Source organism: Leucoraja erinacea, chromosome 5 (genome assembly GCF_028641065.1).
Source record: "Leucoraja erinacea ecotype New England chromosome 5, Leri_hhj_1, whole genome shotgun sequence".
Lineage (NCBI taxonomy): Eukaryota > Metazoa > Chordata > Chondrichthyes > Rajiformes > Rajidae > Leucoraja > Leucoraja erinaceus.
In genome coordinates this window covers 57,844,808-57,871,425 of record NC_073381.1, presented here as the reverse complement: position 1 = coordinate 57,871,425, position 26,618 = coordinate 57,844,808, and the positions used below count along the sequence as shown (strand labels likewise).

Genomic DNA, 26,618 nt, shown 5'->3' with positions numbered 1-26,618 from the left:
TCAGATAATAATCTGCCTTCCTGTTCTTGCCACCAAAGTGAATAACGTCACATGTATGCACATTATACTGCACCTGCCATGCATCTGCCCACTCACCCAACCTATCCAAGTCAACCTGCAGCCTCATATCATCCTCATCACAGCTCACATCACCACCCAGCTTTGTGTCATCTGCAAACTTGGAGATGTCACATTTAATTCCCTCATCTCAGTCGTTAATATATATTATAATTAATATATTAAGAACAGTACCGAGCCTTGCGGCACCCCACTCACTGCCTGCCATTCTGAAAAGGACCCATTAATTCCTACTCTTTGCTTCCTGTCTGGCAACCAGTTCTCTATCCATGTCAATACCCTACCCCCAATACCATGTGTTCTAATTTTGCAGACTAATCTCTAGTGTGGGACCTTGTCAAAAGCTTTTTTTAAAGTCCAGATACACCACATCCACTGGCTCTCCCATATCCACTCTACTTGTTACATCCTCAAAAAATTCCAGATTTGTCAAGCATAATTTCCCCTTCATAAATCCATGCTGACTTTGATCAATCCTGTCACTGTTTTCAAAATGCGCTGCTATAACATCTTTAACAATTGACCCAAGCATCTTCCCCACTACCAATGTAAGGTTAACTGGTCTATAATTCCCCGTTACCTCTCTCCCTCCTTTCTTTAAAAAGTGGGGTTGCATTGGCTATCCTCCAGTCCACAGGAACTGACCCAGAGTCGAGAGAACATTGGAAAATGATCACCAATGCATCCACGATTTCTAGGGCCACCTTCTTGAGTACTCTGGGATGCAGACCATCAGACCCTGGGGATTTATCTGCCTTCAGTACCAACAGTTTACCTAACACCATTTCTTGACTAATATGGATTCCCTTCAGTTCCACCCTCCCACTAGATCCTTGGTCCCCTAGTATTTTTGGGAGATTGTTTGTGTCTTCCTAAGTGAAGACAGAACCAAAGTAATTATTTAACTGTTCTGCGATTTCCTTGTTTCCCGTTATAAATCCATCTGTCACTGATTGTAAGGGACCTACATTTGTCTTCACTTGGGTGATCATATTGAGGTGTATAAAATCATGAGAGGAATAGATCGGGTAGATGCACAGAGTTTCTTGCCCAGAGTAGGTGAATCAAGGACCAGGGAACACAGGTTTAAGGTGAAGGGGAAAAGATTTAATAGAAATCAGAGGGGTAACCTTTTCACACAAAGGGTGATGGGTGTATGGGACAAGCTGCCAGAGGAAGTAGTTGAGGAAAGGACTACTCCGATATTTAAGAAACAGTTAGACAGGTACATGGATAGGACAGGTTTGGAGGGATATGGACTAAATGTTGGCACGTGGTACTGAGTGTAGCTGGGACATTGTTGGTTGGTGTGGGCAAATTGGGCCGAAGGGCCTGTTTTCTCACTGTATCACTCTATCTCTCGACATCACCAACTATTACTAGGTATGTTACAAAACCTACCTGAATCGTCATTGGGAATCTGCCCAAAGCCATGTCCGCGATTTTGGCGCTGTTTGGAGGGGGCGGGTTTAAAACGCGATTTTTATTAGGCTGTTCCAATCGCAGATGTTCAGCCTAGTAAATCATTAACGAAAAATCGCTGCAAGACCCGGTCGCAAAAGGTATTATTAGTTTTATAGGCCTCGAATAATAGATATAATAGTTTTAAAATTACTGTCTCACTCCGCAACCTCTCGCAGCCCCAGGGTTTTATAAAGCAAACAATTAAAGGTATGTACCTTATTTTTACATTAAATGGGGCATGTATATAACCCTGTATATCAAGTTATCTATAGCGAGTAGTTCATTTTGGGCTTTTTATATCCCGCAGTATTTTTCTCGGCATTTGAGGGCACTAATCCAGCGCGATGTGAACGTTCTAAACCAGCGCGTTCTCAGGAACCCACTAGAAAGCCGATTTAAATGGGCATTTATTTACAGCAATTGAACACTAAATTCCTTCCATTTGGCCTATAAATTAATGTAAATTAGATATAAAAATCATGTTATATTGTGAATTATTTGTGAATAATCTTTGGACACTTAGGCTATTTAAAAATGTTAATCTTTCCTTAAGAAATGGGCTTTTGACTATCCAAGATCACAGCTTTTTGTAATGTCCATTGAAAATCAATAGGGAACAAGATGCTAATTTCCGAGTATGAAAATGGCCATAACTTTTTTAATACTTGAGATATGAAAGTGAATTTGGTGTCAAATTAAACTTATTGTTATGCTTTATCTGATGGGATAAATTGCAGACTTGATTTTTAAAATCTCAAAATTTTGTAACATTGCTACTATTACATACATCGTTTCCCTTTCCTCTGAGTCTCAGTCTGCAGAATGGTCTCGTCCCAGAAATGTCACCCGCTCCTTTTCTCCAGAGATGCTGCCTGTCCTGCTGAGTTACTCCAGCATTTTGGTGTCTGTCTCCGGTGTAAAACCAGCATCTACAAACCTGGGTAGACATAAAATGCTGGGGAAACTCAGCGGATGAGGCAGCATCTATGGAGAGGGAATTTTTCAGTCTGAAGAAGGGTCTCATAGAAACATAGAAAATAGATGCAGAAGTAGGCCATTCGGCCCTTCGAGCCTGCACCGCCATTCAATATGATCATGGCTGATCATCCAACTCAGTATCCTGTACTTGCCTTCTCTCCATACCCCCTGATCCCCACGTCGTGGGGCCGCGCAGCGCGGTGTGACGTCGTGGGGCCGCGCAGCACGGTGTGACGTCGCGGGGCCGCGCAGCACGGTGTGACGTCGCGGGGCCGCGCAGCACGGTGTGACGTCGCGGGGCCGCGCAGCGCGGTGTGACGTCGCGGGGGCCGCGCAGCGCGGTGTGACGTCGTGGGGGCCGCGCAGCACGGTGTGGCGTCGCGGGGCCGAGCCTGCGGGAGCGCGCGCGCGGCGGCGGTTTGCGGGCGGGACCGGGCCGGGCCGGACCGGAACCAGTCACGGTGCGGATCTTTGGTGCGGACCCGACTGTGTGAGGATGAAGCAGACGATGGCGGTGCCGGCCTTCCTCACCAAGCTGTGGGCCCTGGTGGAGGACCCCGACACTAACGAGTTCATCTGCTGGAACCAGGTGACGGCGCCGCGCCTTCGCATTGCAGCCTTGAGTGCGGACTGTGCCGTTCCCACCCCCTCTCTCCCCGAGCAAGCGGCGTGTCCCGGTCCCCGGCTCTGCTGCTGCTGCTGCTGCTGCTGCATAAAGCAGTGAAGCCGGACAGGGCAACGGGTCTGTGCTGCCGGATGATGGTGCCCTGGGTGGGGGGTGGTGGTGAGAAGGATCCCCCGTCTCTGGCTCATGTCTGTTGTGTTTCCCTTCCCATTGCAGAATGGCCACGGGTTCCTGGTTCTGGACGAGCAGCGGTTCTGCAAGGAAATCCTGCCCAAGTACTTTAAGCACAACAACATGGCCAGTTTCGTCCGGCAGCTGAATATGTGTAAGTGTGAAAACGCTTTACCTAGTGACTTGTGCACCAGGCAGGCAAGCAGGCAGGCCTGGTCTCACTCATCAAATCAGGTCCTGAGTCGATTTCATTTTTAAAACGCAACTTACTTGCAGGAAAAATGTTCCCAATGTTGGGCGAGTCCAGAACCAGGGGCCACAGTCTTAGAATATAGGGGAGGTAATTTAGGGCTGAGGTGAGAAAAAACATTTTCACCCAGAGAGTTGTGGAATTGTGGAATTCCCTGCCACAGAGGGCAGTGGAGGCCAAATCACCTGATGGATTTAAGAGAGAGTTAGATAGAGCTCCAGGAATTGGTGAAATCAAGGTATATGGGGAGAAGGCAGGCACGGGTTATTGATTGGAGACGATCAGCCATGATTACAATGAATGGCGGTGCTGGCTCGAATGGCCTCCTGCACCTATTTTGTATGTGTCTACTCCTCGCACGCATGTAGAACTAGTCGAGTCGAGTTTACTCTCATGGCACTAATACGGTGAGGTGTAGGTGCAATTACATTCTTCCTTGCAGTAGGAGTTTCTTCCCAGAGGCCATTCGGACTAAACTATCTCACCAGGGACTAACTTTACTAAACCTTTTTCCTTCCGCCCATAATATTTAATATGTAAAAGAATATGTGATTCTGTTTGTAGTTTGTTTGTCTTTTTGCACAAAGTCCGCGAGCATTGACACTTCATTCCACTGCACATCTCATATGTGTATGTGACGAATAAACTTGACTTGACTTGATCACAATCATGTGGACTCGGACAACACAAAGTTTACACTTTTGACTTGTAGAATTAAAGTATAATTTAATATTGCAAAAAAAAAAGACATGAATGCAAAATTATACAATTAGAAAGCATATCCATGTTAGGAAGAGGGGTTTCGGCCCGAAACGTTGCCTATCTCCTTCGCTCCATAGATGCTGCTGCACTCGCTGAGTTTCTCCAGCAATTTTGTGTACCTTCCATGTTAGGTCTGTTGTGTTCTGTTGCCATGGTAAGTTTAGGGTTAGTTTAGTTTAGATAAAGCATTCACACCAACCTGTTCACACTAGTTATCCCACTTTCTCATCCACTATACACTACAACCTACAAACCTACACATCTTTGGGATGTGGGAGAAAGCCAGAGCACCCGGAGGAAATTTGCACGATTGTTACATGTACTGAAGTACAGTGAAAAGCTTTTCTTGTGTGCTAACCAGTCAGCAGAAAGACAATACATCACAGGGAGAATGTGCTAACTCCACCTGGACAGCACTGGACATCAGAATTGAACCTGGGTTTCTGGTGTTGTGCAACAGCTCTAACAGCTGTGCCGCTCTGCAGTTTGGTTCAAAGACTTGATAGTTGTAAACAAGTAGCTGTTCATGAACCTAGAGGTGTGTGGGCCTCCTGGCTTCTGTAACTTCCATCTGAAGGTAACAGTAAGAAGAGGGCATGGCATGATGATGATGAGCTAGTTGTACCTGTGATAGTCTGGGCTGAGTCAGAGTTATACAGGATGAAAGCAGACCCGTTGGCTCAGCTTGTCTGTTCTAACCAAATGCCCTATCTCTGCTAGACCCACTTTCCTGAGTTTGGCCCATATCCCTCGAAACCATTCCTATCATGTTCTGTCTTATGAACTCAAAACATTATTTATTTTGCCTCTTGGTTATAGTTTCTAATAGCTTTTCAACCACATATTAAACAATAATTTCCCTTTTTGTACACGTGTCATTTTGCTATTTTCTAGTCTGTGCGTCTTCCTTGTTTCTTGGGGAAAGCTGGAAGATTATGGAGACCCTTTCAGCAGTATCCACACTTGTTTCTCTACCATAGCTAACCATCCTTGTTCTTCATTTTCAATTGTTCACCAAAAGCATTATCTTTGTCACCTTATTTTGTATTTAGTCATCAATGAACCATTTTCTGTTCAAAGTCACCCATTGCTCTGACAGTGTTTGGTTCTACTTAATTCTGGGCAGATTCCATTTCATTCTGTTTGTTAACAATCCTACATTTAAGTTTTATTTCCGATCAATCCTTGCTCCATCATTAATCCAAACCTTACGATCACTGTTCCCTAAATGTTCTCCACTGACATTATCCTACCTCATTCTCCAGAACAGATCCAACTACACCAGTAATCTTTGCCCTTTTTTTATTCCAATAAATATTGGGTTAATTGAAATCCCAATATTAACTTTCTACAATTCTTGCATAATCTAGTAATTTTCCTGCAGAAATGCCTTTCTAGCTCTTGCTATATTTGGTGAATTATTGAATAAGCGCAATTGTGAAAACTTTCTTCAACATTTGTGCTTTACTCCCATAGATCCCCTTCCTGGTGCATTAAGAATATCGTTTTCCACCATTTCAATTTATTATTTAATCGGTATTAGCATTTTTTCCTTTCTTTTACATTCCTTATTGTTTCTGAATATCTTGTATTAGAAAATATGTGCAAATTTCTTACATTTTGCTTTTGAATTATGTTTTGATTAATGTTGGTGCACATAATCCTACATACCTATTGTTTACAGTTCAACAGCATTACATTCTCTTCTCTTGCAATCTGCTAATGCCTAACCTTTCTTCAGCCACATTAACAGGGCTCGAAATTAGCGGTTGCCCGGGTGCCACTGACCGCCCAAAGTGCCACCGGGCAATGTAAACAAAGAGTCATTTTGCCCGACTTGACATGCAGATACTGGTTTATACCGAAGATAGACGCAAAAAACTGGAGTAACTCAGCGGGTCGGGCAGCATCTCTAGAGAAAAGGAATGCGACGTTTTGTGTCGGCGACGGCTGTAATGCGTGGGAAAGATACTAAGTGTGGTGTGTCTGAGGGTCGGAGCGAATTACGGCAGCAGCGGTGACATCGTCCGTGGCTCCATCTCCTCCTCCCGTCCCCCACCCGCCCTGTTAGCGGCAGCTGGCTGCCACTATGCCAACGGCGCTTTCAAAACAAACCCGCACGCCGAAGCCGGGAGGAGGGAGGCGAACTTCTGCCGTCTGAAGCGTCTGCACCGCTTGGCCCCGCAACTTCCTGTTGGTTGGAGGAGGAGGGGAGGCGGTGGCGAGGAGATCCCAACTGCCTCCCCCTTTGGCGGCGACACTTGGCGATGGACAGGCAGGGTTGGAGATCCAGGGATGGGGGGGGGGCACACGTCTCCCCCTGTTTTGAGAGGTCCCCACCCGAGAGCCCACGCCCGGGGGTGGCCAGAGACGTAGGGAGTCAGACGGGAGCAGTGCCCCCAGGCCCACAGCCAGCTCAGAGAAGCAGCGCTAAACCCAGCTCAACACTGTCTGTCCCGCCAGGTTATCCCGGCCTGGATTTACGGGAAATATGTCATCAGTCCATGCATGACCATAGTTGGGCTGCATTTAGTGCTGGATTGAGCTGAAATTACCGTTCACAGGGCCTCCGAAGCCTCGTGGGCATGCGCATGCGCGCGCGACCGCCAAGATATTCTGTCCCCCGGTCCCCTCCATATTTTGATAGCGCTTTCCGTGCCTGCCTGTGAGCGATGATGCCTCAATTGCCCGAGGAGCACTGACCTTCCTTCCCTCCCCCTCCCCCCACCCCCTCTCTCTCTCTTCCCCCCCCTCTCTCTCTCTTTCCCCCCCCCTCTCTCTCTCTTCCCCCCCCCCTCTCTCTCTCTTCCCCCCCCCCCTCTCTCTCCCCCTCCTTTAAACTGTAGTGTTCGATTGTCACTGCTACCGTTGACATATTATTACAGACTTCATTTTAACGGCAAATCAATGTTAATATGGAGTATCAGTACTGTACTTATTTAATGAGCAACATTCACAACTATACGTCGGATTTATCCAGGTTTTTCTTCTACAATAAGTCATATCCATCACAGATTTGGTCAGGAGATATTTCAGTTGAAATTTTAACGTTAATTCTGTAGTTGGAATGATGCAAAAAGCGGTTATCAACAATTTTTTTTAATTTGTTGCTTACAAACTGGGTAACTTCATTGCTGTTCACAACACATACATCTAATCTGAATCTGGTAATGTGGCATCTTGACACCTTTAAATATATTACCAGAAGAACATTTGCTGCATTTATGTCCTTTGGCCATCTCTTGTTAGTTAGTGTATTGTTTAACATGGTCAGATGGGTATGGTCAGTTTTAACAGCTTTTATCATAAAATGCCTTTAGAAAATTCCTTGCAACCTGTATATTTTGTTGTGGATAAATTATGTGGGAAGCGAGAGTGTTTCTGTACCAATAGCAATTACGACCCATGCTATGGCCATGATAATTTTCGGTCCTTCACTGAAAACATGCTTGCATCAATCTGTAGTGTGCATGGTTAAGCATATATTTTATCATGGTCCAGGATTTATTGACACGTTGATCATACGCTGAATAATCCAACCACATTTTGGTTTGGAAGTGGAAAGAAATAATAAAAATTGCATTAATTGCAATGTGTAAAAAGAGTTGAGATACTGTATTATAATTTTGCTACATGTCATTGTGGTATATATCATGTCTTGATTGGTGAATATATTTAGTTTGTGACTTTATTTGAAGCAGAAATAATATGTGAATGCTTCATTGAGCATAATTCAGACTGGTAACCATGCACTTTGTCCGAGCACATTAATGCACACGTCATGCAATCCATCTTAAATGACCACCTAAACTCATTTGGCAACCTAAAAAGCTGCCACGGTTACCCGGCTGGCAACAGGGAAAAAAAGTTAAGCGAGAGCCCTGATTAATAAATCATGAGGTCGTTGATGAAGTGCAGCCTACCCACCTTGAAATGTCGCTTCTTGCCAAAACTGGTACTAATATCCCAAGAATATTCCTTCGATGCCCTCTGTATCCTCCTGGTACTATCTTGCTGCATCCTATTTCTGTTTGGGCTTTGCAAGGCTTACAGTTATAGAAATAATAGGCTGTGGGCTGAGCATCAAAAATGTGTCTCGAAATCAACTTTCATGACCCATGTCTCGGAACTACATGAGATTTTGCACAGACTTAGATGAAGTATAATTGAGAAGGAAGTCATAACTCGTCAGTGCCAAAAGTTGCACATTAAATAATTAAACTAATTAGAAAATGAGATCGAAAAAGTAAGCGCCATCTAGTGTCCAATGGCCATATAACACCATGGGGAGCCTATTTCTGTATTGCAGTATCTAAACCATTTGTTATACCATCTATATATATATGTATGTATGTGTGTGTATATATGTATATATATATATATGACTTGTGAATATGACTGTAATTATGTATAATTATATTATATAAAAATAATATAATTATGAGGTATTTTTTAATGAGACTGCTGCTCTGGTCCTCTTGAACCAGCCTAATTAATGGGTGAGTGCGGTTCCTGTGGATTCCCCCGTTTACTGAACCCCACTGACTCACCAACCCGGCAGAGGCCCGGCCTAACTCACAACCTATCGGCGGCCCGATGGCCCAACAGACCGACCGATCCACCACAGCATCCATCGGCCTACCGACAAGCCCGACTGATTGACCGACTGACTGACCCTAACCCTAGCTGTACATTTGTTATTTATCATTTTTACTTAACAGTTCACATTATAACTTTATAAAGATAAATCAATTGAGAAACAAAACTATCAGCAAGGTGAGCATTACCCATATAACCATATAACAATTACAGCACGTAAACAGGCCATCTCGGCCCTACAAGTCCGTGCCGAACAAATTTTTTTTCCCCCTTAGTCCCACCTGCCTGCACTCATACCATAACCCTCCATTCCCTTCTCATCCATATGCCTATCCAATTTATTTTTAAATGATACCAATGAACCTGCCTCCACCACTTCCACTGGAAGCTCATTCCACACCGCTACCACTCTCTGAGTAAAGAAGTTCCCCCTCATATTACCCCTAAACTTCTGTCCCTTAATTCTGAAGTCGTGTCCTCTTGTTTGAATCTTCCCTATTCTCAAAGGGAAAAGCTTGTCCACATCAACTCTGTCTATCCCTCTGATCATTTTAAAGACCTCTATCAGGTCCCCCCTTAACCTTCTGCGCTCCAGAGAATAAAGACCTAACTTATTTAACCTATCTCTGTAACTTAGTTGTTGAAACCCAGGCAACATTCTAGTAAATCTCCTCTGTACTCTCTCTATTTTGTTGACCTTGAGGAATTACCTTTATTCCTTAGAAATCTCGCTGTTGTTTTGATATAATTAAGAGGCTGCCATGATCCCAGGGTCCTCGCTGCCTGGCAACCTTAATACAGAGCGCGGGATTAGTCAATTTGTGCCCGCCCTCAGTCAAACGTGCATTGATTGGGCAATTGCTACTCAGGAAATTTGAGGTTTTTCTCATATTTCTTAAAAATGTGCAGGTTTTGGTCTTGACGAGTTTCAGGTATGATTTATATAATATTTTTGCACAATATGTTAAAAATTTAGGTAGTTCCGTGAGTTGGATCACAGACCTGAACGAAAAAAGCTCCTAGGCCCACAGCCTATAACTATTTGACTATAGAACCTGTATTTTTACTGTATTCATAATTCCTATTTTTCACCCTTATATGGTTTATTTTCCCATGGTTGCCATGTTTCATCCTGGCTTCCAAGATAATGTCATCACCACCAGTTGCTGATGAATGCTATTTAATAATTTATTTTAAAGATTCCTGCATTTCTTATGTCTTTCTGGTAGATGACCTTCCACTTAGTATCCTGAACTTCATCTGTTGCCATCTCATGGAATTACCATTTAAGAAATTAAATTCAATTACATGCAATGACTCCAATTAACACTCTCTATCTGAGTTTAAATAGCTGGAGGCACTTGCATGGCTTTCAGGGTCATTTGTGCCTTCAACTTATTGCATGATGCAGGAATTGCACAAGGTCTAGGCTGTCCATCTGTGATTTAGTAAACTTTGTATTTCTTCGATGTTACATTACAATTAAAAAAAATACATTTATTTGGCAACAGTACTTCCCTCTACACTAAACTCGTGTGTTTCCCTACAGTCTACTTTCAATTGCAGCATTTAAATGTATATAATTATATTTAACTAGAGTACATTCAAGATGCAATCAACAGTTTAAAGAAAAATGACGTAATGTATTCTGTTTGTAGAAATATCACTGGGTGAAGTTGGATGGACAAAGAAATTTGAATCTTAGTAGTTAAGACTTCGGTCTGAATGACAATAAAAGGCTATCTATCTATCTAATAAGGATCTGAAGTCTATCAAAGTGGATATTAAAGGATATCTACAATCAGCATACTTGCCTCTTTTTTGTTATGGGTACCAGTCCTGCCTGAGTGTAATGTGGAGACATTTTATGATCTATATGTCATTTACCTTTACAAAGAAGATGCACTCTGAAAAAAAGATTTATTATTTATGCCAAATATATATAGCTTAAAATAAATTGAACAATGCAATGCCCTACTTTTAAAGACTTCAAAATTTGTGCAAAACAAACAAAGTTGCTAAGTTAAGGCTAAATATGAAAAAAATCATAAACTTCAACTTATTTAGTATCATTGGATACATTATCTGTGTGGTAGGTTCCTTACTTTTGCAATATTGAAGACTGGAGATAATAGCCACTCCGATACAAAACTGATTTAGGAGGAGTTGTGAATGGATGCTCTTTTGAGAAGTATGCAGAGGTTTCCTGAGATTTGGTATGAGGAGCTTTGTTTCTAATGTTCAATGATTTTGTTGACATGTATTTTGTGTTTCATGTATTTTGTGATTTTATGACTGTTGGCAGATCAATTTGCGTCCTGGGATAAATAAAGTTATATCGTATTGTTTACATTTGCAGTTTAAAACTTAGCATACATAAACTTCTAGATGTTTGGACAGCGAGGAAAGTTGCCTAGACTTTTGGTAGTGTTGGCTCCCCAACCCTAGGTACCCATTGCCTGAGCTTTTCTGGTTCACATGCAGAAGGCCTAACTTGTTGGCCCCAACTATCCCAGAGACCAACAAGGAGGCCTAAAACAATAGTGAATTTTTAATTGTGTCCTCAAATCTGAGGAAATTAGGAATTGATACCTTTGCATTAACATCTGTATCATTTGAATTAAATAAGAAGAATAAGCAGGATAATATATTACCCTGAAATGCCATAGCGGTGAGTAATTATGGACCTGCAATTGACTATGCATGTACAGAAGTTTTGATGCCTTTTTTATTAGCAAATTCTGAACCATTGTGATACTGGAGAAAACCGATTGGAATGAATAGGTGCAGGAGTAGGCCATTTGTCCCTTCGAGCCAGCACCGCCATTCAATGTGATCATGGCTGATCATCCCTAATCAGTACCCCGTTCCTCTCCCCATATCCCCTGACTCCGCTATTTTTAAGAGCCCTATCCAGCTCTCTCTTGAAAGCATCCAGAGAACCTGCCTCCACCGCCCTCTGAGGCAGGTTCTCTGGATGCTGTTCATGTTCATGAAGTCGTCTGCGGACAATGGTCATTGACAAACCCACCCCTGACTTCTGAAGAGTGTTTCTGATCTGTCGGACAGGTGTTGTGGGGATTTTTCTTTATTATGGAGGGAATTCTTCTGTTATCAGCTGTGGGGGTCTTCCTTGGCTTGCCAGTCCCTTTGTGATTAGTAAGCTTGCCAGTGCTCTCTTTCTTCTTAATGATGTTCCAAACAGTTGATTTTGGTAAGCCTAAGGTTTGGCTGATGTCTCTAACAGTTTTATTCTTATTTCTCAGCCTCATAATGGCTTATTTGACTTTCATTGCCACAACTTTGATCCTCATGTTGATGAACAGCAATAAAACTTTCCAAAGGTGATGGAAAGACTAGGTGCTGAGAGCTCCCTTATACCTGCATTAAGGAGGCAATTAAACACACCTGAGCAATTACAAACACCTGTGAAGCCATGTGTCCCAAACATTATGGAGGGCACTACACGATAGTAGCTTTAAGGGACTATTGAATAGGCATGTGGAAATGGAGTGATTTGGACTACGTGCATGTAGATAATAGTTGGTCTTGGCATCCTGTTCAGCGTGGATATTGTGGGCTGAAGGTTCTTATGCTGTGCTGTTTTGTGTTCCATTTTCTTACCCCCCTCACCCCAATCTCCACAACTATGGACCATAAAACATGCTGCTGAAAGACTGATGGCGACGCAAAACATTGACCATTCCTCTCCGCAGGTGCTGCCTGCTGAGTTTCTCTGGAAGATTATTTTTTTCAGAATCGGTTGTCTAGTGTAAACTAGATCTATATCAATTTTAAACAACAGAACTTCACTAAATAAAGCGAAGTGATCATGCAGTCTACACTTTAGGTCATTGATTTGTTTGTGTTGAATTATACATGGTGGTTGGCAACTTAATTGTCGATTCAACAACTTAAATCGATAAAGTAAATAATACTAATATTTTTATAGTTTTGATTTCAGTTCATAACATTTCATTTCAGTTCATAACATAAGGTTGTTTGCTGATAACTCCAGATTCAGCGAATACACAATGGATGTTCCATCTCTGCCTTCATCTTCGACCGCCTTCCTGCGGCCTACACCAACCTGAAACCGCGGTCTCCGGTGGGGGAGGCACCGTTTCAGAGCTTACCTTGACTTTCACTCATCTGGACTCCCGCAGCGGGGGCTGCGGAGGGTTGAGGTCCCAACCACGGGGGACAATGGAGGAGGACTGGCCAAATTTTGTGCCTTCCACCACAGTGATGAATGCTGTGGTGGATGTTTGTGTTAAATTTTTATTGTGTTTTTGTGTGTTCTTTTTCATTGTACCACTGCTGGCAAATTCATTTCACTTGCACTTGTGCAAGCACGAATAAAACTGATTGATTGATCTTAAAAGGACAGTTCACCAAAACCATTTGTTTCTCAACATAATTTCAAGCAGTAAATGATGAGAATTGATGTTGTGAAAGCTATTGGATTCGACACAATGTGGCACAGGAGTCCAGTCTGATAGCTTTTTGACAGAACTGTTAGTTCCCTTTTATTGCTTGTCAATTTCATATTGCACCAAGTTGCTGTAAATTAAAAAATTATTTTGTTGATCATCTTACCTTTTTGTTATGAACCATTTTACCAGTAATTATTCATCTGAATTCTTAATGATTTTGAATATTTGTCAGATTTATTCTTAAATCTTTGAGGTGAACAACCAACTTTTCTATTCTTCTTTAACTGTTCAATGGTGCTTTTATTGTTACATGTGCGAAGTTAAAATGCACAGTGAAGTTATTTTCTTGTAAACAGTCCAGTAGAGCATTGCCATACCTAAGCACATCCTCGATTAGCAAATTGTACAGAATTATTCTACTGCTCTTGCCTGCAAGAGGCGCCATGTTTTAGCACCACTTTTAAAATCCAGCCCACACTCTGTATTGAGTGATGCCCATTCCAAGCAAGCCCCAGGCTGCTGTCGATTTCCAGCTGTTGCCTTCCCTTGGACATGCAGGTCGACCAACGAACTGCCTTCCCTCATCGCCAGTGCACCTTTGTGTCCTGGGGACGCAGCCGACCACAAGGGCGTGGTAGGCCAGTAGGAATTTCCCTTCCTACTGACCTTGCTCTTCAGTTGTGACCGCAGTCTTCACCAGCTCCATCCTCTGGTCTTCGGAGGAGGAGCACGGCTCGACTCGGCGGGCTCCCCTTTCCAGGCCCTGGTCTGCAGGGTTCTCTGAGCAGAAGTCGACTCCACAGCCACCCCCTGCAGGTTGTGGTCAGTTGGGTCGTGCATTCGGCCATGGGGACCTGCTCGGCAGCTTCTCCCTGTAGGCCATGGCATGTTGGATATTACTCGTCTCTTGATGCTGTCATGATTCGGTAGCAATATTATAGAAAAATAGCTTCTGGTGATTTGCATTGGATTTTGGATTGGTATCAATTGTCTCTCTTAGCTCAATCAGTTTGTGTCTAATCTATCATTTTTTCATTTTACTGTGGGTATAAGTCTGGATTTATCTGGAGCAAGTAACTTGCTGAACCGTTAAAGAATCTTTCGCTAATGATGAAATCTGTGAATGCTTTTTAGATGGCTTTCGTAAAGTGCTGAATGTTGATGGTGGCATAGTCAAACAGGAACGTGATGGACCTGTAGAATTTCAACATCCATTTTTCAAGCAAGGGCAAGATGATTTATTGGAAAACATAAAACGAAAGGTGAGTGCCACCATTTCCTGTGTCCTGAGAAAAATGCATTGGGTCTTTTTTTCTTTTTGCCTGTGGTTTCCCAATAATTTGTTGATGCTTTATGTAGTTTTTATTTCTTCCATGCAGTCATGATTCCATTAATTTAATGAAAGAGCAATTTGAAATTGTGAGATTTAAGTAGAGAGCTGAATCTTTAGCTAAAAGAATGTAACCTGGTTTTAAGAATTTCAAATCAAATCTGAAACTACACCATCCCCATTGAGTAATCTATCTGTTTTATGAAGTTCATCCTAAACAAACTTAAATTGAATTTGAATGTTGTTGCTGATTGCTGAAGTAGCCTATTCTTTTAACCATGGAATTATTAAAAAGAAAACAAATCTAAAGATCTTAAATACTGCACGTGTTCAAAACACACCCACAACCTGTTGAAATTGGGAATAAAAACATAACATGTTAAATGGTCAGCTGAGAGACTTTAAATGTTTTCCAGAAGCTGCAGCACTGTTTAAATCAATAGCTGATTGTACAAATTGGTTCCTTAATAGTCTTCCCATATTATGCAGCATTCAACAAAATCCATCTTGGATTGTGCAGTGGAACTAATTTATGTTATTATATACAGAACTAGGTAGGAGAATGTTATCAAATGCCTTTGTCTCAATGGCAGTCTTAATTGCTTAATTGATAATACACAGCCAGTATGTATGACCTCCTTGCACTGTATGGCCTCTGAGACGCAGGCAATATGGTTATTTCTTAACCGTTCTTAGAAGCTACACCAGTGTATTACATGCAGAATAAATGGCAGGGACCTGAGGATGTGCAAAGATGCAAGTCCAAATCTCCCTGATAGTGACACCAAAGGTAGATAGAGAGCAAAAAGGGCATTGGGTATGTTAGAATGAGAGTTGGGACCATGTTGCAAGTGTGAAAGACATTGGTTAGACTGCAGCGAGTATTGTGTACCATTCTAGTCACTGCACTACAGGAAGAATGTAGTAGCAGTAGAGGGAATACAGAAGAGATCCACTGGGATGTTGCCAGGAATGGATGGCTGAAGTTATGAGAAGAGATTACATACGTCGCATTTATTCCCGCAGGAACATAAGATGCTGAATGATGACCTTTTAGAGGTTTATAAAATTGAGGGGCATAGGTAGGATAGTCAATCAAAAAAAACGTTTACTGACTGGGGGAATCTAGCACAAGAAGGCAGGAGTTCAAGGTGAGACATTATATGTATGGACATAATGTGTGGATATGTATGGACATTATATGTTTGTGGAAATTCACATTGATGCTTGGTAATTTTGTCATTTTTACATTACTGTAGGTATCTTCGATGAAACCAGATGAAGCTAAAATTCAACAAGAGGGATTGAATGCAATTGTATCCATTGTTCAAGAAATACAAGGAAAGCAAGAGAACCTTGACTCGAGATTAACTTCCTTGAAATGGTATTGCGATGTACTTTTCATTAATTGTTTCCTTAACCAGGTTACAATATAGGAACATAATTTTCTGTTCTTGTCCTTGTGTTTATTGGATCATATAAATACAGAAAATACTGGAGCAAACAGAAATTTGGATTCCTTTACAAGCATGTATTCAACCCTGGATGTCTTCCTTAACCAGTTAACACCACATAATATTTATACTTGCCTTCATGTCATGAGTCTCGTGTGATGCAAGTAAATAATAGGAAGGTCTATGACAGGAAGGTCAGTATGGGAATGAGAGGTGGAATAAAAATGTTTGGTAACTGGGAGACGCGTAGGCCAAAGCGCACAGAGCGAATGTGATCTTCGATATATAGGGGTCCACACTGAAAGCAATCGTGTTTTGATAGCTTTTAACTTGCATTTTGATTGTGTTCAGGATATCGCTCTTGTCAGAAATCAATCCATTTGCAGTGGATTTGAATAGTTTTTTGCAGTGAGCTATACCAAAACTAACATGGCTGGCGGTCATGTTAGATTTTTTTGAATGCAGCAGATTTTGCTAACAAATGATGCAAAGACAAATGTGAAACAACTCGTAAGATTCCAGATTGAGATGCGGCTGACTATAGTATGATAATTCAGACCGTGTTACATTGGCAAATCTGCTAAAGACAAACTGACTAATCAGGGATATTTGTTGCACAAATTCATTGCAAAGTTTGTTTTTAACTTGAAGGGTGATAAATTCATTGCAAAGTTTGTTTTTAACTTGAAGGGTGAGATCCATATTTGCCAAAAAGAAAAACTGGATGGCTAAAAAGTAAAGGACGCCACATCTAAAAAAAATGAATGTAGAAAGGCACAGATTGGCTGATCTAGAAGAATAAAGTAAGACAAAACTGCTACAAAAGACAATTGAAAGGAATATAAAAAAACAAACAATTTTTACAATTTGTATTCAAAAGAATGTGGTCAGGAGAACTTGGGGAACTTAAAAATAGTGATATTTTTAATAAAGGAATTAGTTAGTAAATAGGTTGACAGCATTTATGGTGTGAAAACAGTTAGCATGCAGAACACGTTTCCTAGGGTCAAATAGCTTCCATTGCAGAGGTCCTTTAAAAAAAAAAAAAGATAATATTGCAGATGACCTAACTAATGTGATCTGGGAACAGCTCTTCTAGGTTGGAAGAATGCACACGATGTCAAAAAAAGTGAGAGTGAAATCTAAAATTTCTTGGAGTTGTGGAGCGTGAAGAAAGCTATCAAAAGAAACGGCAGGATATAGATCAGTTGCAGATATGCGCATAGAAGTGGCTGATGGTGTTTAATCCAGGCAAGTGTGAGGTGTTGTACTTTGGGTGATCATATGTGAGGGGATAATATACAGTTAATAACAGGACCCCTAACAGCACTGGTGAACAGTGCGATCTTGGGGGGGTCCAGGTTCATAGCACACTGAAGTAGCAACACAAGCAGATTAGTGGTAAAGAAGGTGTATAATATGCATGTCTTTATTGGTTGTGGCATTGAGCACAAAAGTCAGGAAGTCATGTTGCAGCTCTAAAGGACTTTTGGTAGGCTACATTTGGAGTATTGTGCATAATCCTCTTTTGAAGGATGTGGTGGCTTTGGAGAGGGTGCTGAAGAGGTTAATCAGAATGCTGCCTGGATTAGAGGGTATTAACTGGATGGGGAGAGTGGATGAGTTTGGTCTGTTGTTTTGTGGAATATTAGAAGCTGAGGGGAGACCCGATAGAAGTATATAAAATGATGAGAGGCATAGATGGGGAGGGGGGGGAGTTTAAAGAACCTTTGGCACAGGGAGACAGCTGGTTGGGCAGATGCCTCACATCGCCAGAGACCCAGGTTTGATCCTGACCTCGAGTGCTGTCTGTATGGAGTTTACATGTTCTCCCCATGACCTTATGGGTTTCCTCCCACACTACAAAGACATGCTGTTTATAGGTTAATTGGCCTGTGTTAAATGCCCCTTGTATGTAGGATGTGGATGAGAAAGTGGGATAACATAGAACATAACATTAAACATACGATCAGTGGTCAGCATGTATTTGCTGCGCCAAAAGGTCTGTTTCCATGCTGTATCTTTCAATCAATCAATCAATAAAAACAGATCTGCATGGCAAGTATTTTACACAGAAAGTGAAAGGTGTGTAGAATGCAATGCGTCCAGAGGTGGTGGTCCAAGTAGCTACAATAATCGCATTTAAGGCGTTTATATCGGCACGTGACTATGGGGGGATGTGGATCATGTTCAGGTAGAAGGAATTAAATTAATTTGGCATGTTTGGCACACACATAATCCAAAGGTCCTGTTTCCATGCAATATCAACAACAACAATCAACAATCAGTTTTATTCGTCACATTGCACATAAAGTGCAAGTGAAATGAATTTGTCCTATTGTTCTACGTAACCAACCTATTATGCACCAGTTTGCCTAATTAATGTATTTTCATGATTTTTCTTTTATAAACCAGAGTGACTGAGTACTTTAAATTGTGTAAAATGAAACAAGAATAGTTTTCCAAATATTTACGGCTGATAAAATGTGAAACTTTTTGAAAGGATGAGGGGATGCCAATCAATTAGAATTTGCCTGCACGGTGGAAGAGAGAGGCAAAATCTCTGATTATCAAACATAACAGGTTGTGGAGGCTTCAATTAATCACATTACTTACCTCATAGCTGATGCTCTCAGTACCAAATTTGCTGATAAAAGATGGGCATTTTAAGTAAACAGACCCCTTTCACTTTTTTTCACATTTTGTTATGTTACAGCCTTATTCTAAAGGATTAAATTCTTTTTTTTTATATCATCAATCTACACACAATACTTCAATCACTCCAACCTGAAGACTGTACTCCCCAAATTCCACCAACATGTATCCTTCCCCACTAGAGTAGACAAGACACTGGACAAAGTCTACACCAATATGGCTGAAGCTTACAAAGCCATCCCCCTCCCCCACCTTGGTCAGTCTGATCACGTCTCATTGTTCCTGCTCCCTAAGTACTCCCCACTCATCAGACGGGTTAAACCAACTGTAAGGACAGTTAAAGTCTGGTCAGAGGAAGCGGACTTCACACTTCAGCAGTGTTTTGGAAACACTGACTGGAAGGCGTTTGCAGCCCAGGCCACCCTTGACTCTTACACGGACATTGATTCCTATACATCCTCTGTTCTGGACTTTATAAACTCCACCATCAATAGTGTCACCTCCCTCAAACAGGTGACCATATACCCGAATCAGAAGCCATGGATGAACAGCGAGGTCAGGCTACTGCTGAAAGCACGGGACACCGCTTTCAGGTCAGGCGATGCTCGAGCCTACAGTTCATCCAGGGCTAACCTGAAGAGGGGCATCAGGAAGGCCAAGCACTGCCATAAGCTCAGGATTGAGGAGCACTTCAACAACAACTCTGACCCCCGACGCATGTGGCAAGGCATCCAGGCCATCACGGACTACAGACCCTCCAACATCACCCCCACATCCAGCGACGCCTCCTTCCTTGAGGAGCTGAATCACTTCTATGGCCGCTTCGACAGGGACAATCTAGAGACAGCCATCAAGGCTGTGCTACCTGCCGATCACCAACCCCTCACACTCACCCCCTACGACGTGTACGTGGCACTGAGTAGGACTAATGCACGTAAGGCTGCTGGCCCTGACGGCATCCCCGGGCGCGTGCTCAGTGCCTGTGCTGCGCAGCTGACAGACGTCTGGACTGACATCTTCAACCTGTCACTTGCCCAAGCAGTTGTCCCCACTTGCCTTAAAGCCACCTCCATCATGCCAGTGCCAAAACACTCCACTGCGGCAAGCCTCAACGACTTCCGCCCAGTTGCACTTACCCCCATCATCACCAAGTGCTTCGAGAGGCTGGTCCTGGCACACCTCAAAAGCTGCCTACCCCCCACACTGGATCCCTATCAGTTTGCCTATCGCAAGAACAGGAGTACGGAGGATGCCATCTCAACGGCACTTCACTCCGCCCTCTCCCACCTTGACAACAGAGACACTTATGTAAGAATGCTGTTCATCGATTACAGCTCAGCATTCAACACCATTATTCCATCAAAACTGATCACCAAACTCGGTAACCTGGGCATCGACCCCTCCCTCTGCAACTGGATACTGGACTTTCTAACCAACAGACCCCAGTCTGTGAGGTTAGACAAGCACACCTCTTCAACCCTCACCCTGAACACCGGCGTCCCTCAGGGCTGTGTGCTGAGCCCCCTCCTCTACTCCCTCTTCACCTATGACTGCACACCTGTACATGGTACTAACACCATCATCAAGTATGCAGATGATACAACGGTGATTGGCCTCATCAGCAACAACGATGAGCTGGCCTACAGGGAGGGAGGTCCAGCAACTTAGCAGCATGGTGCGCTGACAACAACCTGGCCCTTAACTCCAAGAAGACCAAGGAGCTCATTGTAGACTTCAGGAAGTCCAGAGGCGGCACGCACACCCCCATCCACATTTACGGGACGGAGGTGGAACTTGTTTCTAGCTTCAGGTTCCTGGGAGTGAACATATCTGATGACCTCTCTTGAACCCACAATACCTCTACTCTGATCAAGAAGGCTCATCAGCGTCTCTTCTTCCTGAGAAGACTGAAGAAGGTCCATCTGTCTCCTCAGATCCTGGTGAACTTCTACCGCTGCACCATCGAGAGCATCCTTACCAACTGCATCACAGTATGGTATGGCAACTGCTCTGTCTCCGACCGGAAGGCATTGCAGAGGGTGGTGAAAATTGCCCAACGCATCACCGGTTCCACGCTCCCCTCCATTGAGTCTGTCCAAAGCAAGCGCTGTCTGTGGAGGGCGCTCAGCATCGCCAAGGACTGCTCTCACCCCAACCATGGACTGTTTACCCTCCTACCATCCGGGAGGCGCTACAGGTCTCTCCGTTGCCGAACCAGCAGGTCGAGGAACAGCTTCTTTCCGGCCGCTGTCAATCTACTAAACAACGTACCTCGGTGACTGCCAATCACCCCCCCCACGGACACTTATTATTTATTTTTTTAATTCAAAACCGTTTGCTATGTCGCTCTTCAAAGGAGATGCTAAATGCATTTCGTTGTCTCTGTACTGTACACTGACAATGACAATTAAAATTGAATCTGAATCTGAATACCTCATATAAAAAAGTGAAAACGGGTGTTTAGAAATTTTTGCAAAGTAATTAAAAAAAAATAACTGAAATATGACATTTACATAAGTATTCAGACCCTTTACTCAGTACTTTGGTGAGACACCTTTGGCAGCATTTACAGCCTCGTTTTCTTGGGTATGATGCTACAAGCTTGGCATACCTGTATTTGGGTAACTGACATTTTGTAAATGTGATATTTCAGTTATTTATTTTTAATTACTTTGCAAAAATTTCTAAACACCTGTTTTCACTTCTTTATTCTGGGGTATTGTGTGTAGATTGATGATTTAAAAAAAAATAATTTAATCCATTTTAAAATGGCTGTAACAAAATATGGAAAAAGTGGTCTGAAGACTTTATAGGACAGGTTTAGAGAGATATGGACCAAGCGCAGGCAGGGACCAAAGATTCTATAGAGTGGGACTAGTGTAGCTAGGACATTGTTAGCTGGTGTGGACAAGTTGGGCTGAAGGGCCTGTTTCCACACTGTATCACTCTATGACTAATAGAGTACTTGTAAGTGATGAAAGTCTCAGTGAAGGTCCAAAGGGATTTAAGGGTTCATGAAATGAATCCAAGGCCAATAGAATATTCTCATTTAATAGATAATTTCTATAACTGTACAGCAGTCCTTTAGTCTAGTTGTTTTAGCACTTTAGAATGAGGCTCACAACCTTGCATTGTGAGAGTGTTACCATTCAGACCAAGGATGCTGAATGGATTTGCCAGAAAGATACCCGAATTTCCAAGGATTAAATTGCAAGATGAGATTGCATAACCTTCGTTGCGTTCCTGGAATTGAAGGATGTATTTGATAGAGTTTTCAAGGCATTAATGGACGCGAGTCACAGGGTCGGTAACAATTGGTATTTAAGGCCGGGCAATGTCCGTGTCGGGTGAGGAGTAGGGAGCTGTATTACCGAAGAATAAAGAGTTATTTTATAAACGTTATAAATTATTTTCTCCAGTGGTTGAGGCTAGAACAAAGGGACATAAGTCCTGCTCTAATTTTTAGTCTTCATAGACATTGTACGTTTCAAAAGAAGGTAGTAGGTATGTTGCAAAGCCTACCTGAAGCGTCGCTGAAAATCTGTCCCAGCCCGTGTGCGCGATTTTGTCACCGTTTAGAGGGGGGCGGGTTTAAAACGCGATTTTTCACTAGGCTTCCAATCGAGGATGTTCAGCCTAGTTAATTATTAACGGAAAATCGCTGGCATATTCCGTCGCTTTAGCTATTATTAGTTTTAAAGGCTTTATATAATTGTTGTAGTAGTTTAAAAATTAACCTCTAAACCCGCGACCACCGGCAACCGGCAGGGTCTCATACAGCAGACAACAGAAGGTAGGCTGTTTATTTTTACATTAAAAAGGGCTTCTTAAGATCCCTTTATACAAAGTTTAAAGTTGCGAGTAGCTCATTTTGGGCCCATTATATCCCGCAGTATTTTTCTGGGCATTTGAGGGTACAAATCTAGCGCAATGTGAATGTTCTAAACCAGCGCGTTCACAGGAACCCACTAGAAAGCTGATTTAAATTGACTTTAATTTACAGCAATTGAACACTAAATTCCTTCCATTTGGCCTATAAATTAATGTAAATGAGATTTAAAAATCATGTTTTATTGTGAATTATTTGTGAATATTATTTGGACACTTAGGCTATTTAAAAATGTTAATCATTTATTAAGAAATAGATAGATGTTTAGATCTAGTAATTGAAGTTTGAAATTAGCTCCAATTGGGTAACTAACTAATTATATGCTTTAATTTCAGGTCATAAGATTGATTTATATTTGTTTCAGAATTCAAAATTTCATTCAGTTCTCTTAATTTTTAAGAAAGTTATGGGCTTTTGACTGTCCACAATCACAGCTTTTTTGTTATGTCCATAGAAAATCAATAGGGAACAAGATGCTAATTTCCGAGTATGAAAATGGCCATAACTTTTTAAATACTTGAGATATGAAAGTGGATTAGGTGTCAAATTAAACTTATTTTTTATGCTTTATCTGATGGGATAAATTGCAGACTTGATTTTTTAAATCTCAAAATTTTGTAACATTGCTAAAGGTAGGTATCAGGTGTTTTTTTCAGCTTGCAACTATTAATTTCCAAACTGGGATGAGGCTTTTTTTGTTCAGGGAAGTTGCTTAGGGTTATGGATCACATCATATAACAATGAGATTCATTGTTTGAGTAGTCTAGAGGGGCTACTCTTTAAATATTTTAGCCCTGTTCTGGTGTGAATTCAAAGCCCTATGTAAATGAACTGAAATCTATTGATCTTCTCCCTGTTCCAATCATAAATTGCAATGCATCACACCATTGTGATTCATAAACAGTTCATTATCTCCATTTCAGTTTATGACATCATAAAATTGTTTTGCTGCCTACTTTTATTTTTATTTGTTTATTGACAGGGAGAATGAAACACTATGGAGAGAGATTGGGGACCTTAGACAGAAACACACACAGCAACAGCAAGTAATCAGACAGGTAATATGTTTCTCCTTTGACTCAGAATCAACATAAAATGTCATTGTCTAACAAAAAAAGTCCTTTAAAATATTTATCCTGTGTAATTCGGTTATCTCATCTTCGTATAACTTTTTACTTGTTGATTGCAATCGGGTTTTCAAATTTACATAGTGTGGCGGCACTTGATAGCAACCCAAGGTCACGGCGAACCATCGGCTCTAGAGGGCAGCGTCTTGGTGGGGGAGGCGTGAGTCACGGGGTCGGTAACTGAGTTGGTATTTAAGGCCGGGCAACGCCTGTGTCAGGTGAGGAGTAGGGAGCTGTATTACAGGGGAATTAACACGTCTAGTGCGCACAACTTGTGTCTGACTAGTTTTTGGCTGGACTCCTGCGAGTCCCCGTCACAGCAGCATCAAGTCAAAATTTGCAGTAAATTATTCAGAATTCACGTCTGTCGTAGATGTTGACTTAAACTTTCCTGTTTTTTGTTGTATGACTTCCTGAATTCAATGTTTAAGAAAGAACTGCTGATGCTGGAAAAATCGAAGGTAGACAAAAATGCTGGAGAAACTCAGCGGGTGAGGCAGCATCTATGGAGCGAAGGAATAAGTGACGTTTCGGTCGAGACCTTTCTTTAGACTCAAGGGAAACGTCACCTTTCCTTCGCTCCATAGATGCTGCCTCAATCGCTGAGTTTCTCCAGCATTTTTGTCTACCTGAATTCAATGCATTCTTCAAATTTGGCTTAGAAGAGAACACTAATTATGTTGAATGGGAAAGCGGTGTCCCCGACTCTACTCATCCATATCATTCATAGCATTTAGCTGGAGAATCTTCAGGATTTTGGCTCATTTTCCTGCTCTTTCTGCATCCTACCCCTCCCCTACCACGTCATCTCAACTTTGGCACATATCTGGAACTCTTCATATTTAATATTTACATATTAATTGGTGGCGCCAAGATTTCTTTGGAACAACCATTCTTGATTTATCTGCAGCCAGAATGTGCTGTATGTTATGACTCAATTGGGAAGATTTGAAGCCATTGGCTCCTGCACAAATCATTATTACACAGCATTGATGTACAAAGGTATCTTGGGGTCCAAGTTCATAACTCCCTAAAAGTGACAACAAAAGTGGCAACAAATAGAGTGTGTAGTAAAGAAGGTAGCTGGTGTGCTTGCTTTCATAGATTTGGATATTGAGTATAAGAGTCAGGAAGGTTATAGGACCTATAGGCCGCATTTGGAGTATTGCCTGCAGTTCTGGTAGCCCCACTCAGAAAGGATGGGGAGACTTTGGAAAGGGTTTAGAGGAGGTTTACCAAAATGATTAGGGGGTATTAGCTACAGGAAGAGGTTGGACAGATGGATTGTTTTCTCCAGAGTGCCGGAGGTTGTGAGGAGATCTGATAGAAGAATATAAAATTATGAGGGGCATAAATAACAGACAGTCAGACCTTTTTCCCAGAATAGAAAAATCAAATAATAGAGGGCATAGCTTTAAGTAGATGTGTGGGATTTTAACATAAGGTGGTGAGTGCCTGGGTGGTGGTTGAAGCCAGATATGATAGTGGCATTTAAGAGACTTTTGAATAGGCATATGGATATGGAGGGATATGGATTTTGTGCAGGCAGATAAGAGTTGGTCTTGACATCATATTCAACACAGGCATTGTGGGCTGAAGGGTCTGTTATTGTGCTGTACTTTTCTATGTTGTTCTATCTGTTCCCTAACCAATTGTTAAATTCTCATTGGCTGCTTTCTCAGTCTGAACCACATTACATTTTACAAACTCAAAAACCAGAATTAAATATTCTGCCTCAATTGACCAATTCCAATTCATATCTCAATGTATCTGCCCTTCCAATCCCAATGGTCTCATTCTGTATCCCCTACTCCTTCTGCATCACAATTGCAGCTTAGTTTGCAAAAAGAAAGCAAAGCATTTCCTAAACCTCTTTTCTGAGTGATCCATTATCATCTGCATTACCCTTTTTCTTTTCTGATGAATCTCTGTAAAGCAACTTGGGATATTTACCTTAAAGATGATCTGTAAACCTGTAGTTTTTTTGCGCAATTTGAGATTTTTTAAGTTCTTTGCTTCGTGTTTATTATTTAGATCTGCTAAATCCTAAAACCAGTAAAAAAAAATTAAACACTTTTACTTATTACTGTGGTTCTGGTTGTATTCACATTTGTCCTTAATGTTCTGTAGGGGTAAGATGTTGATTTTATGTTCAAACTTTATTTTTAATTTTCAACTATGATTATTTATATTCTCTGTTTTTCAGATTATTAAATTTATCGTTAGTTTGGTGCAGAATAACCAAATTGTTACTTTGAAGCGGAAAAGGTATGTCTTGTCTATTTTGCAATTTTTTTTAACATTAACGTCTAATTTACATTTCTATCATGTCCCAGAAGTTTGGAAGCATTCAATTTTGGGTAGTATGTAAATATTTTTATATAATACACCGTTTGGAAGATTTATTTTTACATTGTAAACAATAGTTGGTGGAATGGTAGCGTTAATTTTTCCCCAGGCTATAAATTGTGTTTCTGAGCATTTAAATGGATGAGATTAATAATGTTCATGAATTTATTTCCCTCAATAAATTACAGAAGTATTTTTACATCATACACTCTGCATTATTTTGTACGTTGTGCAATGTTAATTCCTTTAAAGTGTCAATATGTATGAAAATGTAATATTTAACCTGCTTTGAAATGTCAAAGTTGAACTTCTTTAAATCAATTCTCAAAATAATACACTAAGAAATCTTGTCCATTTATTTCTGGTTTTTAATTTGCCAATTGTTGGATTGTGTTCTGCCTTCTGTCACTGAGGTTATTTACTTGTACAGCTTGCTAATTACCAGTAACAA

The 26,618-nt window shown here is 41.6% G+C and overlaps 1 protein-coding gene across 1 annotated transcript in view; it reads left to right on the top strand.

The window, feature by feature from the left end:
- The first annotated feature begins 2,940 nt into the window (after window positions 1-2,940).
- Window positions 2,941-26,618, top strand: part of hsf2 (heat shock transcription factor 2) — a 34,403-nt gene continuing 10,725 nt past the window's right edge. The window contains exons 1-6 of the mRNA XM_055635727.1: window positions 2,941-3,109; window positions 3,362-3,470; window positions 14,498-14,625; window positions 15,953-16,077; window positions 23,674-23,749; window positions 26,025-26,086. Coding sequence (XP_055491702.1) covers window positions 3,017-3,109; window positions 3,362-3,470; window positions 14,498-14,625; window positions 15,953-16,077; window positions 23,674-23,749; window positions 26,025-26,086 — 593 coding nt within the window. The 5' untranslated portion in view covers window positions 2,941-3,016. The remainder of the gene's footprint in view (window positions 3,110-3,361; window positions 3,471-14,497; window positions 14,626-15,952; window positions 16,078-23,673; window positions 23,750-26,024; window positions 26,087-26,618) is intronic.